General features: G+C 37.8%; 1 protein-coding gene across 1 annotated transcript in view; it reads right to left on the reverse strand.

Moving 5' to 3' along the window:
* Positions 1-644: 644 nt before the first annotated feature.
* Positions 645-21,594, reverse strand: part of Dad (Daughters against dpp) — a 55,648-nt gene continuing 34,698 nt past the window's right edge. The window contains exons 4-5 of the mRNA XM_011062478.2: positions 7,837-8,037; positions 645-7,590 (exon numbers count right to left, since the gene is read on the reverse strand). Coding sequence (XP_011060780.2) covers positions 7,250-7,590; positions 7,837-8,037 — 542 coding nt within the window. The 3' untranslated portion in view covers positions 645-7,249. The remainder of the gene's footprint in view (positions 7,591-7,836; positions 8,038-21,594) is intronic.

Consider the following 21,594-nt stretch of genomic DNA (forward strand, 5'->3'; position numbering starts at 1 on the left):
TATTTTAATTATCATGTATGAAAAAGTATATATATATATATATATAGGGGCCAACCATTATCTGAAATATCTTACGTCAAACAGGGACAAACTAACGCACTGCAATTACGCACTAATCATCGTGCAACAAATAAAAGATACTTATCTATCAGTTTCTAAACGAGTCGGATTAAATATCGTTTCTTGGTAAGCCCCGCAGGAGTTTTAGGGTTTAATCACTCGATATTTATGGTGCACCTATCATGCATTAAAATCGCGTCCGTTCCTCATATTATCAATAGATAATACTAGAGGCCACATAGAAGTTTCTAAACTAGAAATCTATTACCATCGCGTTTTGTCAATATTAAATTATTTTTTTAATATTAAATTATTTTAACATCGTCTTAGAAAAATTTTTTTTCTCTTTAAAAGTTTTCTTATGGCAAAATTATCAAGCTAAATTTTTCTTGCAAAAACGTTTGTAATTATTTTTCCGCTGGAAAAGAATTAAAATAATCTACCGCGTAGATGTAGTCGTTGTATACGTAATATCACTAGACACTTAACATAATATGTTAATAATGAGATTCGTTATTATTAAAGAGATACAAGCAGGATGTGATTTTGGTGATTGATGATTAATAACACGTGGGATACAAATCTGCAATTTCGTATATTTGTTTTATTTCTTTTTCGTAAAAATGAGTGGAGAGAACTTCCTTGATCTTCGATATACGATCACGTTCGCTCAGTAAGCGTGTTATCTCGTTTCAGAATCGAATACAATGATATATTGAAAATAATATTATGAGTTCTCGGGAGTTACCTAATAATATCGTTATTTCGTTACACTATTCGCACTTACTCTCGGTACCTGCTTTCTTTATTATTATTCGTCGTTTATTATTACTACCATTCGTTATTATTGTTATCGTCGTCGCCGACGTAATACATAATATATACATAATATGTATAATATATATGCGTATGCGCGTGCGTACACATCTTATGTACAATATATACAGCAACGTTTGTTTTATCTCGATTCTTCGTTGTGCACTCCTTCCGCATCGATGTATAATATATATATAATATATATATATATATTTATATATTTATATATTTATATATACTTTTTTTGTTGCGTATATTTTATTGCGCGTGATTCGAAAATGAGAAATCGCGATGCCTGATCGAAAGCTCTTTCATCCGTGAATGTCATCGATGAATATCAAAGCGAATATCTGCGCTCGTCTGCGTCGTGACTTAATTCCAAATTCGAAAGTTAAACAAAAAAATTAACGCCAATATTTGCATCGACGAATTTCGAAACTGTTGTTACAGCGAACGATTAATAAAATTATGTCCTAAAAAATAAAATATATTGTATAATTACTATTTAAAGAATTTATATTCCAATATTAATTATTAATATTTAAAGATTTTATATTTTTCTTATTTTCATATCCAAACTAGTATTTTCAAAATTATTATAGAAACTATCCAATAATTTGTCGAGAATTTTTCTCAATCAAACGCAAGCAATTAGAAATGTTACTTCTTAGGTCATTTTTTCTTTGAGTTTCCAAATTCGTCGACGAATTTGTGATAAAAATCGATCGATCTTTAAAGAGACGATCACAATCGATAAATCATCTGCGAAGAATAAATTTTTTATCAATTTCGCAAGGCTACGATTTGAAGCGCGCATTCGCGATTGGGAAAAATCTAAGTTGTCCGTATTATAAAGCGTGTCTCTCTACTCTCCAACTATTTGAACTTTTAAAAAGCACAATATCTCGTGGTAAGGCACTATTCGTTTATTCGTTACATTCTAACGGGCTTAAAATGTACCCCCAGAACGTAGGACACGGTAGGAATCGTCGAAATTCATCTATAGATTCATCTATAGATTTATAATTCAAAATCTTTTCTCTCTTGTTCTTTTTACTCAAAGTTCAGTCCATTTGGTGTATACTGTTAATTTCGAATGAAGAGGAGACAAGATGAATGAATTTGGAAAGAGGAAAGATACGTATGAACCGAGAGCTTCCTCTTACTTTTCTTTCTTTTCCAAAAATATGGAAATATCGTAATACCTGATGCTGATGAAGCGCTTACAGTACTTATCTGTAACAGTAGTATTTACGGATACGCTGATAACCGCTAATTGTCTCTCTCGTTCTAAACACTAATTAAATGTAAACAGTGAACGGCTATATAAAGGCACTATGTGTCACAGACGTAGGGTCCTTATAGGGAAATCAGCTGCCTTCATTCATTCATTTGTGCAATTTTACCTTTAATTCGTCGTTCCATTTTACTTCCATCTACGAATATTTCCCGTGGAACTCCTCCCCCCCTCCGCTACTCCCACGGCAACCTCATTTTATTTTATTGTCACGTATTTTTTTTTTCTCCGCACGAAGAAATTTTGAAATCAAATTCTGATCTTAATGATAAACCGTCAATTAAATAAGACTTGAAGGCATCTAATCTCGCTAACGAGGAACTATCGTATTGCATGTTGTGTGTCTATGGTTTAAAGATTATTTAAACCTAGCCCACAGACACGTGGAGTGGTCGGTCGGCCGATAGCAGTTATGAATTAGTAGACGCTAGCAAACGGCTCTAATTGTCGTTCGGTCGTTAACATTAATGTTATTACTCTCTCGTTATTACTACTACTAGATAATAGCACGTCGCGTCGCCCGAGAGAAACAGTAACTCGTCGAACAAGTGACCGGCTCTTTTATTGGTGAAAGCCAATCGTTCTGTTTGAGATAAATCTCACAACGAATAGGCGTAAGAATAAATTATTCTTAATCAGAAAGCTCAGTCTTGCTTGACGTGCTTCAGAAAAACAGTCATTTGCCGACGTAACAATCTCTCTCATTACGCGCGCGTGAAATAAAATTGATATTAATCTGTATTCCATACAGATTAACTTTTATGTTAAAGAAAACATCGGATGAAAAATGTATTAAAAAATTATTAGTAAAAAATATAATTTGGAAAAAAAAGTATATATATATATATATATTTGAATGATATATATATATATATATATATATATATATATATATATATATAATTTTTAGACAAAACAGTTCGCATTGATAATCACCGAAAATCAAGTAAATAAAAGATAATATATCAAGATTAAATGAATAAAAGATCAAAAAAGCGGATTGTAAAAAAAGGATAAACTAATAAAGCGCGAAAGGATATGAAAGGAAAAAGAAAGCAAAACGAAGAGGTAGAGTGAAGAAGACAATCCATGCAGATGAATCTATGTTTTCTATGTTTCAGTCGAAATGCAAAAACGTTCCACGCAGTTTACGAATGTACACAACAGATGTATTTAGTCTTTCTTATTTGAAAAAAATCTTCATCGAAGATGTATATTACATTATTCACATCCGAACCTCCTTTTCCACTTAGATCAGTGTAGACTCGTGCTTTCGATCATTTTTACGACGCTACAAAAATTCACGAAAATTATCAAGAAACCCGAAAGATTTCTCCACACTTTATATTATGTATAGATACAATCTATAAGTAACACTTTTATGTATCTACAGATATTTCGAAAAAAACGAAAGATAGAGCAGTATGCAGAATGTCGACGAGATTGACAATGATACAGAAAACATAATTATAATAATAGCGTTCTATTAAAAATCATCCAAACAGACAGAAACGAAACTCCGTAAAATTTTAATTCACATGAGATAAAAGATTCGAGAAAAAAAAAGAATATCATGAAATAAACTTATTTTCTTGCTTCTTTTTTCGATAATAATTCATTAATCAGATTTATTAAAGCGAGAGTTTGCTATTGGACTTTCTGTAAGCGTAGATGTTTTTTCTTCTTCAAAGTTTTTTCCAGGAGAGATTTATACGATTTTTTTTCGCATTTTCACGATCGTTTCTCTCTCGAAATTCTCGAGACAAAAGAGAAATCGCTCTCGCATTTATCGCGACGAGGCATGTCGCAGGGGAAGAAGACGTCCGAACGTCCCCGCAGCGATATTTATGTCGTAGGACTGTCCTACCATTAATTTTAGAGTGCGCCTTCGTAAGTTTCTTTTTGTTCCTAACGTACGACCGCGACGGCTCTTTTGAATGCTTGAGCGCGATAAAACGAGCACAAAGAGGTACAAATATGAATCATTACGTATTTTGTATGCGTACGCGTAATATACGCCACGGCATAGATCTGCGAATCGACACGAATTACCGACTCCTCGCATCATATTACATTTTTCGTTAATTAATTAGTCCTTTTTTTATTTCTAAATTATTCTTATCGTATTTATACTGGTCGTCTTTTTTCGATTTATTGCAAATATAACATTATCATAATATACGAATATAAGGACACGGACGTCGCTGACAAATATTAGTACCTCAAGCTCAAGACGGTAGGTTTAAATTACTTGTAATCGGATTCCCTTGAGGATACGAATGACGTGTCTGTCTCATAAATTGTCAAATGCAGCTCTTACATCGCGCGGATAGAGGCACGTAACAGCATTTCAAACACATTCCAAGGCGGTGCGCACGTTCTTAATTCGTGGCACAAGAGGCAAAGATGGATCTCGACCACAACAACGTGTTGGAAAACAGCGGGAAAAGAGACTACGAAAAACAAACCGGAGTCATCCAAAGCGAACAATCTGCCGGCGGACGTCCCCTCATTCCTCGTTACAATTATTTTCGCCGATGATCCAACCCGACTGTCGCGCTCTCTTTCTCTCTCTCTCTCTCTCTCTCTCTCTCTCACACACAACACACACACACACAGTTAGCTACCTATGAACATCTTTTGTATACGTCTCTGTATACATATCAATATATAACATTTAAGCGGCGTATACGCATCACAATATATCGTTTCTCGTAGCTCTTAATCCGTTCAATTATTACAAAGTAACGGCCACTTTTACGTTCGATAAAAGCGGTAGTACGAAAGTAAAGTAAGGGTCGATCAGTCGATTGTATATGTTGTGTATGTGTGTTTCATGTACGCGTGTATGTGTATTGTGTATCGTGTACTTGCGTGAATGAATACGTATGATGGTACACGTTTATATCGTATGCACTTAAACACATTGTTCTGAACACCGTGTACGCTCTTTCCTTTTTTCAAATTCATTCGTATATTCTACAGAGTATGTAAAAAAAATGTCCGTATATATGCGTCTCGTGTATAATCTTCTTCAAGTAAAATTTCCGTACATCGGAAGTCAACGAGGCGTGCATAGCTACAGCCAGAAGAAAATAAAAAACAATACAGAAGCCATCCTTCATCTTGGTCGAAATGTTTCGACGACTAGCGCGACTAATTGTAAGCTAAGAGATGATCCTCGTGAAACTATCAGCGATACCTCATTCCTCATTTCCGATGTACAGAATCTCTTCCGTTAATTAACCGTTAATTAATCGTTAATTAACCGTTATATGCGAACATCTCTCTCTCTCTCTCTCTCTCTCTCTCTCTCTCTCTCTCTCTCTCTCTCTCTCTCTCTCTCTCTCTTTCTGTTGTTTCGCTTGTTTCGTAATCGTAAAAAAAGGAAGAAAGAAAAGACTCGCGGTCAAACTCTTATCACAGTACATCGTATTACTGTAGTATAAAGCTCCGAATCAGGAGGCATAATTTTTTTTCTTTTTTCATGCGAAACGAGCTTGGCACGTGGCGCACTTTTATTTCCCGAGAGTACGCGCTGCACCAAGAAGGGAAGCTGGGAAGGCACAGTGTATGTACATGTACTATACGTATGTACAGCACCGAACGACGATCGGAGATAATACACCCGGGACTCGTGGCACATCAATCGCTTTCAATTTTAAATCGATCACGCGACTATTCGATTCAGTACAGGTCCTCTCGCGACATAGGACTCGCCATAGAACTTATGTTACTGTAGCAGCCACGATTTTTTCTCTATTTCGAAAATTAAAATTAATACATCAATTAATAAATATCTTATTTAAATAAAAATTAATTCATAATATATAAAAACTCATCAATTTATATTTATATTATTATGTTACTTAAGATTCCGTTTCGTTTTGTATATTTTTAACTTTCTTAAAATAACGATATCTTAGAGAAAGTTTGCAATCTGTATAAAAACTTGTAAAGAAAATTGCAATTACAATTAAAAAATTTAAATATATATGTATATATCAAACATGATTAATATAGCATGATTATTTTTACAAAGTTCTAAATCTTTAACGTTTAATTTTAAACGTTAATTTATCTCTTTTGTCAATAACATAAGTTCTACGAAATAACGAATTTATGTACAAAAAAAATTCATGATAAGTTTCTTTTTAACTTATCAAAAATTATCAAAGAACAGGGATGTTCAATTATTTTCTGTGCTACGTGTATTGAATAACTATCTTCTTTGTTTATTATTAAATGCCAATAAATCCCTGCTGTTCTCTGAATTTTTTTAAACAACTGACAAAAGCGATTATCCAAAAAATATTTTTTAAAGAGCGATCATGAAATAGATACTCTTTATCTACTGTTTATCTTCTCTGTTTCGTCGATGTTACTCTTTGCTCCATGCTTCATCTTTACGAGACTAAGAATTTTCCCTGCCATGTTGAATTCAGAATCCACGCGCGCGATTCGCGAGTTAGCGCGCGTAGACCATAAACGCAAGTGACTAGACCTACCGGAAGCCCTACCGGAACTCTCTGCGCTTCCTCTGTCGGAAATTCTCACACGAATCTCGAGAATAGCATCGACGCCTAAGCGATCAGAGAATAAAATTAAAAAAAGAAAAACTACGAATCAAACGCACACATCATAATGATCCTAAGTCCCATTCGTATAAGTCTCGATGTGAATCTCTCCGTTCATACGCGCTCGATGAACACGCTCGCGAACGATCTCGTTCGTTCCCGTCTCTCATTCTATTGACGAAAGTGGAACGCGACGTTGTTCCTAAACGTATTATTTTAACGGCGTGTACTTTGGTAAGACTGCTGGGGTTGTTGGGACGACCCCGGCACGTGCTGCTGAGGATCGCCCCCGGCGCACACACACACGTGTTCTTTTTATTTATTATTAACACAGCTCTCGCTAGGACGGAGCTAAAGGCCACGGTCGCCGCATCATTATCACCGATCCTCTTCGAGAACAACGACGACAACGATGACGATGACGACGAGGAGGAGCAAGAGGCGCGAGTTGAAAACGGGACTTGACGATACTCTTCGGCCTGGCCAGTCTTGGGGATAATCACCTACACGGCGCCAGGAGCACCTCGAGCCAACACGGACAGGAAGTGACTTCCTGCCGCGAATACTTGGGTCCCCAGCCTTTGGCGAAGCTGATGCGGACGGAGTTAATGTCGACGGGGCCGGAGGTGGTAAAACCAGCGGCCTGACCGCCGCCGCCGCCGTATGGAAGCTGCATGATCTTGGCGCGGTCAAAGATGTTGAGACAGAAACCCGGTGGCACTCGGTAAACCAGTAACGTCCTCGATTCCGGATCGTCCAAGGTGGGCGAGTTCACGAAGATTGGGCTCTCCGATCGATTGTACGCCCATACACCGTCCGCTTCCTGACTGAGCGTTAGCCCTACAATAAAAAATGGGATTTTTCTTATCTATATATTGAGATCTTTAGGAATTAGTACTATCAAGTGGATATACATTATGCTTTTTAAAAATATTTTTTATTTTAAATATAAGTTGTACAATAAAGAATTAAAAGTGTTTTATAAACTCTCTAAATTCTTTAGATGGGAATTTTACTATGAAAAGTATATGATGATAGAGTAAAATGAACCAAATCTTGAAAAAAAATTTCTGAGATCGGACTTACCAAGACCGATTTTGCTGCGCGTACGCTGGACCGCGGGCGGAGCATTGTGATTTTCAACCAGAGTCGCTAAACAGAGACCGTCGCCATCATGAAGAGAGTCGAAGACATTCACTGTCGATGGTTCCACGGGATACAAACGACCAACTCGGCCGCCCAATTCCCAGTACGCCAAGGTGCACCATTCCCTCTGTCCTGTCTCACCTGTAAACAATAAAAAAAAAGGAACATTTAAAATTGATCTAAAATATGATAAGAGTTACTATTGTTTGTCATCGATCAATGACCGTAAATCGTTTACGACATTCAGTATTGTTTATCAACACTACTTATATTTTTTTTGTGCTTGTCATTTACGAATTAAAAAGTCGTTATCAATACAATTGTATCAAATATATTAAATTTCTTCTTCTAAAATACGATCGAATTGTGATAAATAAATGCGAAATAATATGAATGCATTATTATATGCTAAAAAAAAAATGTAAAAAGACGTAAAAATTTTTTTATATATTTTATGAATGTGATCTTTCAAAAGTCTTTTATTAAGCTGTCTTTGCGTGACGATTTAACCTAAGTATAAAAATAAAATGTAAATATTCGAATTATAAAATAATAACAGCATAATAATGTGTATTGAGGATTTTGGTTTAATCAAAACTCAATCAAATTTCTATATTTAATTAAACACACATCAATCTATGTATGATAGCTTTAATGTGCACCAGAATATACTGGATAAGTCCAATCAAATTTGTCATAATAAGCCATGTTTCAAATTTCCGATATACATCAGTACTAAAAATCTACAATATGTTATGTAGATTTTCAGTTCTGGCGGTGTAATGGGAATAGACACGGCCATAAACAGAAGCAGGATACAGTATAGGATACTTCTAGTCTATTCTGCCTAGCTCTATCCAGTCAAGAAGAATAATACCGAGACTTCCGCTATTGTTGTCAGCTCAGAAAAAAAGTTTAAATCTATCTCTCATCACTATTGTTCAAAAACTATTTTTCTTATCTGCCCTGTCATATCTGTAAATAATAATCGCTATACGTTTCAGGTATGAAACAGGCATGACATACCTTCAGTAAAAATGACAGACTTTATCGAGCACAAGCCAGACTATATACTTCTATGACCGTAAAAGGTTAGAGCATTGTCTTTCTCCTAATCGCGTCTGTCGAAAGTAATATTCGGAATGCTTTTCCGAACATTTTATCTACCGGATGTCGGCCCGACGAGACGTTTCTCTTCGGGATTCTTTGTTAACGAGTGGTCCTTTCCGGTAAAGAGGTTTACACCGAGAGATTACAAAGGGACGCCGGCAAATCTCTCATGCTTTTAATCGTCACAGCATCTCCGGCGGCGTCACCGTCGCCTGGGATCGGCGCCAGGATCCCGCAGGCCGGATGTAGCGGCTGAGTGAAATAAGAATTCGGAGACGGAGGAAGACATAAGACGTACCGTACGATGGTGCAACATCGAGTGCCGATTTGTTTTGAGCCCAGAATACAATGACACGAGACAGTCACGGATTAATGTTAACACGGCCATCCGGTGTTAACGTCTTAGTACGTCGTGTTATACACGGTCTTAATATTATTCTTATCGATTTAATATTTAATATTATGGAGGGTCATTTAATATTTACATAATAATTTTTCCTTATATATGTATATATTTTTATCGATTCGATATTAAATATTATTTTAATCTTTACTTTCATCAGTTTGACATTTATCATTATTTATTTCATATTTAATAACATCTAATATTATATTTTAATGTTACACATTACATGTAAATAAAATATAAATTAAGATCCATTTTAAGCTTAGAATGGAAAAGCCATTATAAATTATGATGTCAATGAAAGCTTTCGTTATAATTATTTTAAATAATGAACATGTGAGATAATTTTCAATTCACGTTGAGTACAATTTCTTGTGTAGAATGTTGGACGATTAATTTTAAATTCATAATCAAATTATATCCAATTTGAGTTATTTTTATCATTTTTTTATTATCATTTTTATCACATTAATAAATAAATTTAAATTTTTTTGAAGAGTTTAATGAATAAACCTGCATGGTAATTTCATTCATAAAATTATACAAAAATTAACATCAATTAAATATTTTAATGTTAAAATCCTTTGCTTACTCTTTTTTTATATTCTTCCGCTCCGCGACGTGATTCCGAACGAGTAATTTTGCGTCACCTAGCGCGCAGCCGTTGAGGATGATCTCCCACGTTCGCGATTTCTTGCCGATGATCGGTAACGCGATCGACGAGTGTAGCAGAGTCCCGGAAGCCAAAGGAACAAGAAGATTCAGAAATTCATCAGATCGGAAGCTATGGCACGAAAATACGCGATGCGACCGAAAACAGCCTTATCGCGACCGCAATAAACATCGTTCGATTTCCGAGGCTCCGCTCGGACATCTCGAGGCTTGACTCGGTCTGGCTCTCTCTTCTCACGGGTCTACACGACACACGACGAGCTGGCGTGTGTGTGTGTGTGTGTGTGCGTAGAGCAGCGTCACGCACGGGAAAGAGAAAGATGGGACGCAGGCGGGCGACGGCGGCGGGGAATCGGGGAGCCCCTTGCTTCCACCACAGATAAAAATAGATATTACGAGTTTACCGCGGCGCCAAGATTGCGGGGTATCGCGACGATTACGTCATCGGTAGTAGCGCGAGTGGTTGGAGCAAGGACGCCTGTCGCGTCGCCCGCCGTCGCCACCGTCGTCGTCGTCGTCGTCGTCGTCGCCGTCGAATTTTCATGTTTATCTGCGATCGTCTGCGGTCTTTCAGCAGTTTCTGGCTGCCGCCGTCGCGTTGTGCGTTTTATTCCCCATCGAGTTATCGCATCGCGGACCAGAAGCGCGAAATCAACCGCGAGGTAGATACGCCGGATATACAGGGTGTCTCGAGAGGCGACTGCCGTTACTGGAAATCCTCTGGATATTTGGGGGATCGCGTACGAGGAGAGAGGTCTGTTCTTTGTGGCTGAACTATATAGAGTACACCTGTTGCATTGAACAAAATGTTTTGATTTGTGAAATGTTTTGTATCAACAAGAAGTACAAACAAAAAATTCTAATCATATCAATTAGAGTTCTAGTTATCGTAATTGAATTTCTGGTTATCTCTAGCTAGAATGTTTGAGTAGATTAAACTGTAAAGGTTGCGGCCATATGATGCATTTTCCTGTTAGATTTCTTGCGTTTTATAATTAAATTATTACAATTACATTACACAGAACAAAGAATTTCTAATAATCTATTAAAACGCAAACAGGAAAGTACGCATCTTATGCGTACTTTCTGCAGACTTTAAAGTGTCTGATTTATACGTTTCTGAATCACGCTGAGAAAAATATTCTGGTTGATTAACAAGAAGTATAAACAAATTACAAAACGAATTCTGATCATATGAATCATAATTGAATTTCTGGTTATCTCGACTGGAATGTTTGATACATTTAACAAATGTTTGACCAACACCTTTCTGATTGAATCTACCTGAATTTCAATGAATGCAACAAAACATAGTTTTCAATATGTACTTAAAATACAAATAGATGCATAAAAAAATAAATAAAAAATAGGTTATATATCTGTTTGAAGTTTAACGAAAACAAAATAAAAAAGTTTTAGTGTAGTTCAGAGACAGCAACAAAAAGCAGATCTACTCGCTTTCTTTCGATGCACCGAGGCACTTGCGGCGCAAATCGAGAGATTGTGTTTCGAGGTTCCAAGTGATTTAACGAGGAGATTTCGCGAGTTTCAAGCGTACGGAAACGGACAATTTAATTTAATAGGTACAGCGAGCGCATTAAATCCGTCATTTGCTGTCGGAATTCTCGATGTTGAAGTAAGAGCGCTTCTCGATCCGACGATCGCGTCGCTATCGTGGGAAGGGATAAATCGTGGGGATAAATGCCACGGGGAGGAAACGAGCTAGCGAGGGACGAGTTAGCGAGAATCGTGAGGTGCGTCCCGCGCGCGATACATACAATAAACGCAGTCACTAAATGTGGGCCACGCAGAGACGCGCGGCGGGCGGCGTATGTAGCTCGGAAAATTGGAAGCAGACCGAAAGCCCTGTAATAAAGCAATTCTGTCGGTTCTCTGAAGATCACGATAAAGAAGCAATTACGGAATTGACTGCAGCTTGCCGCGGCTCTTAAGTGTCCTCATTTCTCTATATCCGAGATAGAGAGGGAGAGGGAGAGAGAGAGACAGACGTAATATTTCACGTCGCGACGTACGTCCGCGAGTCTTTTATTTTCGTAATCGTTCTCGTTTTCAAGGATTTCAGCTCGACTAAGAAAAACCTCTCAATGAATTGATGCCGGCGACCGCACCATGCCACGAGAATTATCCCGCCGTCCTTTGTACTGCCAGACGGTGCAGATAACTTCCAGTTCGTTAAATTAATAAAAAAAAAAAAAAAAAATAATGACAGTTCCAGTAGCGCGGCTTTTCATAGAGTTGTACAGTTCTTTTTAAAATAAAAAGGACTTCCGCATTTTTTATACTATAAAAATATTATTTTTAGTATAAAAAATCAAAATTGGAAAAGTAGTAGCTGCAACTCTCTGTTAAAATGTAGAGCGTAGAATTCTAAAATTAACGAGAAATGAATAACGCAGGAATTACGATTAAATTATTAGCACAACACTTCTTTTCCAAGTGACGTCTTCTACATTACGAAATTTTTTTTACTTTCACGGAGGAACTGTAGAACTATGAAAAGAGTGTTACTGGAACTGTCATTATATTTTTTTTATTGAACGACGCGCTAACTTCGCGATCCGGGGTGTCGCGATCGGAAAGGATCGCGTCTAATGGCCAACTTGGAGTTGGTCGCGCAGATATTTATCGTTTGCAGCGTACGCAGATCTCGAGTGTCGACCTTCCCAGTCGCATACCAATCGCCACGCGGAGCGATACGCAAGGTGTTTGCACGGGAGCGTGTGTAAACACGGATGGGAGAAAAATAACGCTCGCCGTCCCGAGACACGCGACAGCGTCGGCTAAAGTGTCTGGAGTCTCGTTTGGAATGCGATACCATCGCTGCTGCAGTTGGTTCTGCTGCTGTTGCTACCGCCCCATCGCCGCTTTGACACAGAACGCGTATACATATACATCTTGTAAGATGAAGCATAAATGATGAAACTAAAATCGTAAAATAAAAGTGGATATTAAACTTATTTAACTTGTTCTGTAATCGAGTGAGCGTAGCTGTGATTGTAATTGTAAAAACTGAACGATCACAGTCGAGCATTCTCCTCATATTCAACTCCGATTGGTCAATTATAATCGCTTACAATTATGGTTGCGCAATTGTAGAATAGGCTTTAAATAGACAAAGTCGCGATCGTGAAAGAGAGAAAAGGAAGATAGAAATTTGTACGTACGTACACTGAGAAAAATTTATCTCAACTATCTCAAAAATTATAATAGATGCAATAAAAAAATTCTGATTTATCCATTTTTAAACAGAATTAATGTAATCCGATTTTTTTTTCCAGTGTCAAAAAACGTAATTGAGATCGCCCAACAAAAGTCAGCTGAATCGTTCATTACAGAATCGATCAATTATTTACGGATATCAAGTTCGCGCAAAATTTCCATTTGTTACACATTAATTCTAGAAAAAAGAAAATATCGTATCCGCGAGATTACGGCTCGCACTTGTCCAGTGTTGCGACGCACGCGAATAAATTCGGACTCTAGAAAAAGAAGCGCTCACGGGACCGTTCGTAATAAATCATCGGGGAACGGCCTTTCCGATAATAAATTTCGGGGTGAACGAGAGAAGGAGACGCGGAAGAAGCGGAACAGCCCGAAAGCGAATTTCGGGAAGATTGGATGCAATTACTTATCGACGCGCCATACCACCGCGATCTGCAAGAATAATGCCCGTCGGTCTTCCATTTCACCCCCGACGCGACTTGCGCACGGCTTACCGGGGGGAGTGTTGTTTTGATCGGCCTGATATTTTACGATCGTAAATTAATCCAGCGAGATTTATATTTGCCTGGTTCCATGCGCACGTTCCATTCGATTTGTGTTCGGGCGAGGAAGAAACGGGGTAGACAGGGAGAACCGCTGTGGTTTTACAATCCGTGCATTTTTTAGAAGAGTTAACATCAACGTTCTATCTGTGCGACGTCGTCGTGTCCGCGTTTCATGTCGCTTCGGTCGATAATAAAAGCCAATTGTGAACAGCGCTTTAAGTAGATCGCAAACGACCGATGCAAAGCCACCAGAGTGCCAATGTGTTTTCCCACTTGGGTCAAACACCCTGAAGCTTAGATAAGATTCCCAACCTTAGCATGGCCGGCCAAGTAACTGCGTACGTAACGTAGGTGCACATGTACGTTGACGATCACGGTTGTTCCGCGTATCAAAAAATCTTGCACATAAAAAGATAAGCCAGTATAAAAAGATAAGTCGGTACAAAATTGAGAGAATGTATGGAACGTAGGAAAAGTACTTTAAGAGTTGTAAGATTTCCATCCTTCATTCATCGCGATGAAAAACTTGTGAATTACGTGATATACGATGTAAAATATTTCTCACCTAAAAAGAGTCGCAAAAACAGCTTAAAACGTAGACGTATAAAAATTTAAAGCATCGTACTTTAATTATTTTTATCACGCGTTTGTTTATCAGAAATAAATCAGCCAGACCTCTTGAAATCTCCGTGCAGAAAGTTACGGAAAAAAAAAAAAAAAACACAAATTGTGACGCAAATTCGCCTGACAAAATATCTTCCTCGCCTTTCATATCTTCTTCACTAATCTCGCGTTAATCTCTGCAATTGAATTTCATAACATTACATATTTCCAATTGAATCGTTTGTCTACATTTTTCCTTCTCGTCCATCTTTCCTTCGATTACCAATGTTAATTTAATCTCGGTTTTAATTAATTTATGTTTTTCTAATTCTAAGAATTAGAAAAAGATGAAGGAGTAGTAAGTTGAGATGAAAATTTAACCTCATTGGTAGAAACGGGCATAAATCCGCTCGCTGGATCTTTCTAATCTCGACTCTGATTCCAGCGTATCTACGCCTATATCTACGCCTACCTCTCCATCTATTCGAAAAAAAGAAAAGAATTTCGCGGTCCGTTCGTTCACGAGGGTACGCGTGTACGCGTGCCGGCCAGCGAGGGATAAGCGCACGCATCGGGGTCGACGGCTATACGGTAAAGGTAGTAAAGGCAGCGGCCGCGTCTCGTATGCCGTATATATATATATATATATATATGTATATATCGGCGCTCGGAGAGACGTGACCCTTGTCCTTCAAACGGCCTTTCTACGACCGTGCGCCATAGCGGCGTATAGGTGCGCATTGCATACCTAACGACACGCGCTCTCGCGTACGCTCGCGTAGCAAGAAAGCCAGCCATCGCGGCCGCCTGACGCACACGCGTGTGCGTGTACTCTCGCGCGTATACTCCAAGTTGCGAGCGCGCAACTCCAGCCTATAACCTACAATTCTCCGCTACCAGGGACGTACTTGCCAAATTCCTCACCTTCGTCGCGGATATACCGTAATCGCCAAGTCCCCACTTTGCCGAGGACAATGTATAAAACGTTCATTTACTTCGCGCTGTTTTGCTTTTACGTTAAAAGCGCTCGTAGCTTGTTTGTAATTTATTTAGATAATATCACATAAATTCATCTTGGATAGTTTTAGCATGTTACAAATTAAATAAATGTAATTAATACTGTAATATTGAGTGAAAATTGATCGAGGAATGTTGCAACACGAATAAGCGAAGAAGGCTAATAATATTTTTGTACATTTTTATAATTAGAACAAACTGTAATAATTATTACTTAATCTCGAGACTTTTTATGTTTATTGTAAGAACATATAATAGTTTACTGCAATTTATGTATACCTATTTTGAAAGCTTATTATATATTGAAAAAAAGGAAAAATTATTCTAGAATATATTAATAATGTAATGTGTTTTGGTCTAATTTATGATCACAGATTATTCATCAAGAACTTACCTCTTGTATTTCAATATATATACATTGGCGCCTAAGAAAGATAACATAATATATAGATCATTTATGAATATTCTAATTCAATTCACCAGACTAGAGCAAATACGTTTTTACGCGCGTCTTTATCTCTCAACAATCCTTATTATTTATTGTCCTATTGCATATGCAGCGTATCGTATAGTATATTCATTAAAGGCTAAGTATCGATTTGATCGGCAAATTAATCTCCGTTAAAGCGGCGCGATGCACTTTTTACTTCTTACGCGCAATAGACCCTCGTCTATTTTTGTTCCCGCAGGAAATGCAGTGTTCGCTAAAAATAGTCGCCGTATCCGCTTCCGTATCAGATACCGTGACGCGAGACGAGACGATTCGGTGGGTGTGAAACTACGAAGGAAGGACACCCTGTATATACGCATGATACGTACATACACTGTCATATTATATGCATATACCATATGCACGATTGCACGCATGTACCCGTGTGTATGTGTGTGTGTGTGTGTGTGTGTGTGTGTGTGTGTGTGTGTGTGTGTGTGTGTATATCTAATTTGATAGACGAGAGCGAACGATAGGAAACTACGAGTTTAGCCGAGTGGTGTTTGCCCGTGATAAGATGAGCGTAGCGTGTCAGTGGCGCCTGTGTTGTGTACCGAGAGACTCGGAATTTCAGTTTATTTTGAAGACCGCCGAATCGCCGCGCCGCCCAGGACGAAGCTCTCAGACGCCCAATTTTGTAGCCGACGACGCCAGATTACAGGGAAGTCCCGTAGGAGGGATGAGTACTGATACCGAAGAAAGAAATATCTTTATCTCCTTCCACTTATCATTTATTTGTAAATTCTATCTCTGTAAAAATAGAATTCCATCGAGAATCGGCTTTAACACTCCTATCCTTAAAAAGATAATCCCCCGTCGAGTTCCAGAATAAAGAAACCTCACGAGGGAAACTTTATAGCTCTCACGCATTTTGCTGAAGTATATTTAAAAATTTAGATCTGAAAATAAATTTTGTCGGATTATCGAAATAATTACGTAGGACGTTTCAATTGATTGCCAGAATGTCAATATTTTTGCTCATCATGAATTTCCTATATAATTATTTTGATGATCCAACAAAATTATTTTTCAAATCTATTTAAATTTTTTAATATTTTAACAAAATTATTCTTTTCTTTCCGTGCATATTCTTTTCTTTTTTTTTTCGAAATTGAATATTAAATCTGGCACATCGCGCAGATCTCCCTAAGAGATGCGCATAAAAGATTTTGGATTTTCACTAATTAAACACGCAATTCTATCATCTAAATATTGCAACTCGCAAATATTTACATAACCAGTGGCGCTAAGTTAAGTATGTTTAGATAAATACGAGAGATATGTATACGAATTATCGCACGGAGGCCGTCTGTCTTATTGTGTTGCGACAGAAAAACTTGGAATATGCGTTAATAAATACATGCTAAATACACGATTAGAAATGATAATTAGCTATGATAATTAGCTGAATGTCCGTCAACTGGATCTCGAACCTTCGTGCTTTCTTGGGTTCGACAGATCGACCCAGACAGAATAAACTAGAAGTGCGCACGAAGGAATCATTTTCAACCTCGTACATGTAATCGGAAACGAGGAGAAACTAGATGGCTAGACTAATTGTAAGACGTGCGAGAAAACCGGATTACCTTGAAGGAGAGATCAATGAAGATATACCACCGTGGTGATCCTTTTCGCGACGACGACGACAACGTTTGCGTTACTTTTCCTCGGGGAAACCGGTATACAATTTCGCCGAATTTCGGAGAATGTTTTATCGCGAGCGTGTTACGAGTTCGTATTCAAATACATCAAAACTTGAAACGTCGAAGTTGCGTAATTTGTGTAATATGTGTCAACCTGGTCACGGAAAGTACCGTCAAGAACTGACCTCGCGAAAGCAACGCGATGCCGTTCGATCGAAATTTATTACGCGACCTCGCGAAGGAGATTGTGATCGCGCTAGGAACATGTTTGTCCTCGAAATTCAATGGAAAACAACGTGCATATGTTTTCGATTAGCAAAATAATGGAAAGACCGTAATCGCGTATTTTATCATTGCTTCGTAGATATAAATACCGTTGAAGTTTCCTTATTTACACACACACACACACACACACACACACACACACACACACACACACACACACACACACACACACACACACATATATACACAAGCATTATTTTGTATCAAATATTGCGACTGTCAAAATATTGTTTGACGATATTAATCTCAAAACTCTGCAGATCACTTTGACTTTCACCACTTACTTAGTCCACTTGGATCGCTGAAATACAGTTTGTGTTTTTCAAAAGATTTTTTGAGAAGGCTCTAAAGTATCTGAAAAAATTCTGGGATATTTTCTCAACGTTTATAAATACAATTGTACAATTATATCACACGAAACATTTATTTTTTGTACGTGTCGGAATTTGAGACAGGAATCGACAAAAAAGTCATAATTCAAAGTTGAAAAATCGCCTCCAAATTCTTACGTGCACTGAACAAAAGAGTTTGGTAATAGCTACCAAATGTTTAATAAAACAATGCTAATTAAATATTTGGTTAATACAACCAAGAATAATTTGATTATACTTTCCTAAATATTTAGTAAATATTACTAAACGGTTACTGTTTAGTAATACTTAATAAAGATTTAGGAAAGTAAAATTATTCTCGGTCACATTTTAACCAAAATAACTATTAACTTAATAAACTATTATCAAGCTCTTTCTTCAGTGTGACCTGAGGAGGATTAATTTTCTGAAAAAATAAAAGTATTTTCATGTGTAATTTTAAATATATCAGAATACATGATAAGAAATAAGAATGCGCTCTTTCGATGTTCTTTCTAAAATTTTTCGACGCTACTTTTGGATATCCAGCAGCGACGATAGATATCCAAATAGGTGCTCATAACCAAGCACTCAGACGGAATCGATAAAAAAAAACTCACGTGAGGATACAGGTATATGTGGGTGGGAAACTCTCCCTTGTCCAATCGAAACGACGCGACGGTATCGGCGGGAGCCACGCGCGTCAGAGAGGCGACGGATGACCGCGTCAGCGAGTCGCCAAGTCGAGGACAGACGCCTTTTAAACGAGACTAGCGGGAAAGGATCGTCCGCGTCGCGCCGGCGAGGCGCAACGCGGTTTGACTTTCGCGTGGGATTCTATCCACGACGGCTCGAGTCGGGCCATGAACGAGCATTCAAAAAAATCGCACGCGTCGCCCGTGCGATGAGACGACGGCGACGACGACGGCGACGACGACGACGACGACGAAGCCATAAACCGCTCGCTTCCTGCGTCGCGCCGCCCGTCGCTTCTGAATGCATTACGTCGCCGTCACCGTCGTCATCGTCGTCGCCGAGCTTCAGTCCCGCACGCAAACCTGACACGCGTGGCATAAATATCGGCGGAATAATATCGCCACGTGCATTCCGAGAAAATCGAATATCTCATCTCTGACAGGAGACTCCGCGCATTGTTCGAGACATATGCATTGTAAAAAGAAAATAGTTATGATTGTCGAGTAACAAAGTGATATAATAATGATTGCGAGTACAAATGAGATTGAGTAGATATGTCGTTGTAAATTATTTAATAGAACGCAAAGAACGACGCGTGTATAAATAGATCGAAGAATCGAAGCAGCGTAAATGCAATATGCATTTATTAAAACTTTGATCGCGTCAGAGTGTCGCCACACCACGCGTCGCTGAATAGGCAAGAGATAGATCCAACGGATAAAGCTCGTGTTTAAGAATTGCATCTTCCCCGAGTAACTCCCACGCAGACTTGCAAAATTACAACGCGCATTGCGTATATAGGCGCGCGCGTATAGGGTGTCTCCTTCAGACTCATTAAATGTCAAGCAATCAGCGAGTTCTAATTCAAACATCAAGTTGAACGAATCGCTTGACTTCTTTCCAACATTCCTCATGAGAGAAGAATCCATTTTGAGCAATTTGAATCCATTTTAACAAAGATGTATTATCGAAAAATAGGACAGCGGATAAATGACACCGCGTATACATGCAGAGGATATACAAGTATATTCGCAACGAAATGCGTACGCGCTGTGCGTACGTACGTGCGTAGTGTACGTATGCGCGCATAGTAAACGAAGGCATAAAATCATCGGGTGTTTGCTTAAGTGCGTGTCATATTAGAGAACGGTACAGCGAGAATATTATTGGCGCCTGCCTGGCAGCACCGCAGAGAATGCGGCGCGTGTTGTGCACGTACGGAATCTAAATAAAATGTGAGAGAGGAAGAGAGATATTATGTATGTACAATATACATAATATATATGTCTCTCTCTCTCTCTCTCTCTCTCTCTCTCTCTCTCTCTCTCTCTCTATATATATATATATATATATATATATATATATATGTATATATGTGTGTGTGTATACATGTATATATCGGAACATCAGGCATTGTGAAACAAGTAGGCGGGCGCGTCGCGAATAGTATCGCAATAAAATCGTTCAATTTATTTCGGTTCTCCTGCAAGCGGAGAGTGTCGGCCGCGGCACGAGGGTCTAAAAAAAGACTTCTCGCTTCTATTACGCGCGAGCGCACGGCAGCGGCGGCAATGCTCGATCAAAAGGACACTTGGCAACGCTTATATTTTCGTTGGCCCTTATCGACATCGTACCATTGCACCCACCCGCAACCCCCTGCGATGCACCGCCAAGACTTTAATAGACTAAAGTCTCGATACAGAACTTCGTAGAGAACTTTGAAGAGGATCGATATTACACCCTCATTTACAGCTACGAAAGCCATATCTAAGTTCGAAATCCTATGTTTGATAGGATTATCAGAGTGTAAATAAACTTCCGCCTTACGGTGATCGATAAAGAAAGGTTTGAAGTGTGTTGTTTCTATAATTTAAAAAAAACCCGATACTATTATTAGTATACAATCGTACACAGAAAAATATCATTCTACTGCTAAGAAACGTGATTACTCAACTTACTTTTTAAAGTAATGGTTACCTTTAACAAAAAATGTTTTTTTTTTTAATATTGTGTAATTATTACGAATTTTAGAAACTCATTATTATAAGAATATTATAAAATCGGTCGAAGAAACTTTATATAATAAGCAAATCAAATTTGTTTTAATTTAATAATTTTGATTGAAATCAAATTTACTAAGAATCAAAATATACAATATTTTGAATAAATTTAATACTTATGATAAGCTTATAACAGATTTACGGATGTATAAACTTTTAAAATAGTCGAAATAAATAATTATTACTTACGTAATTATATATATTTCTGAGCGTACAGTATATATATTTCTGAGTGCGGAAAAAAAGTTTTGTTGAAGTATCTAAAAATTTAACTAGATACAGATTTAAAAATAATTTTATTCAAACTATTAAAATAATTATGTAGGACACAAACTGGTGGCTAGAATATTACAATATTGCTATCAACATTTAAGCGTATATTCTACTATTTAACAAAATTATTTTCGGATCTGTATCTATAACTGAATTTTTTGATACTTTAGCAAAACTGTGTACAGCCGTGTTTTTTTTTCAGTTTCAAATGACTTGTTACCGTAACCGAGGATTAATAATCACTTTTTTCAAGATTAATAAACAACGTAATATACATAATCAAAGTATCATAATATACATAATCA

The sequence above is a fragment of the Acromyrmex echinatior genome, chromosome 9 (genome assembly GCF_024713525.1).
Source record: "Acromyrmex echinatior isolate Ae372 chromosome 9, ASM2471352v2, whole genome shotgun sequence".
Classification (NCBI taxonomy): domain Eukaryota; kingdom Metazoa; phylum Arthropoda; class Insecta; order Hymenoptera; family Formicidae; genus Acromyrmex; species Acromyrmex echinatior.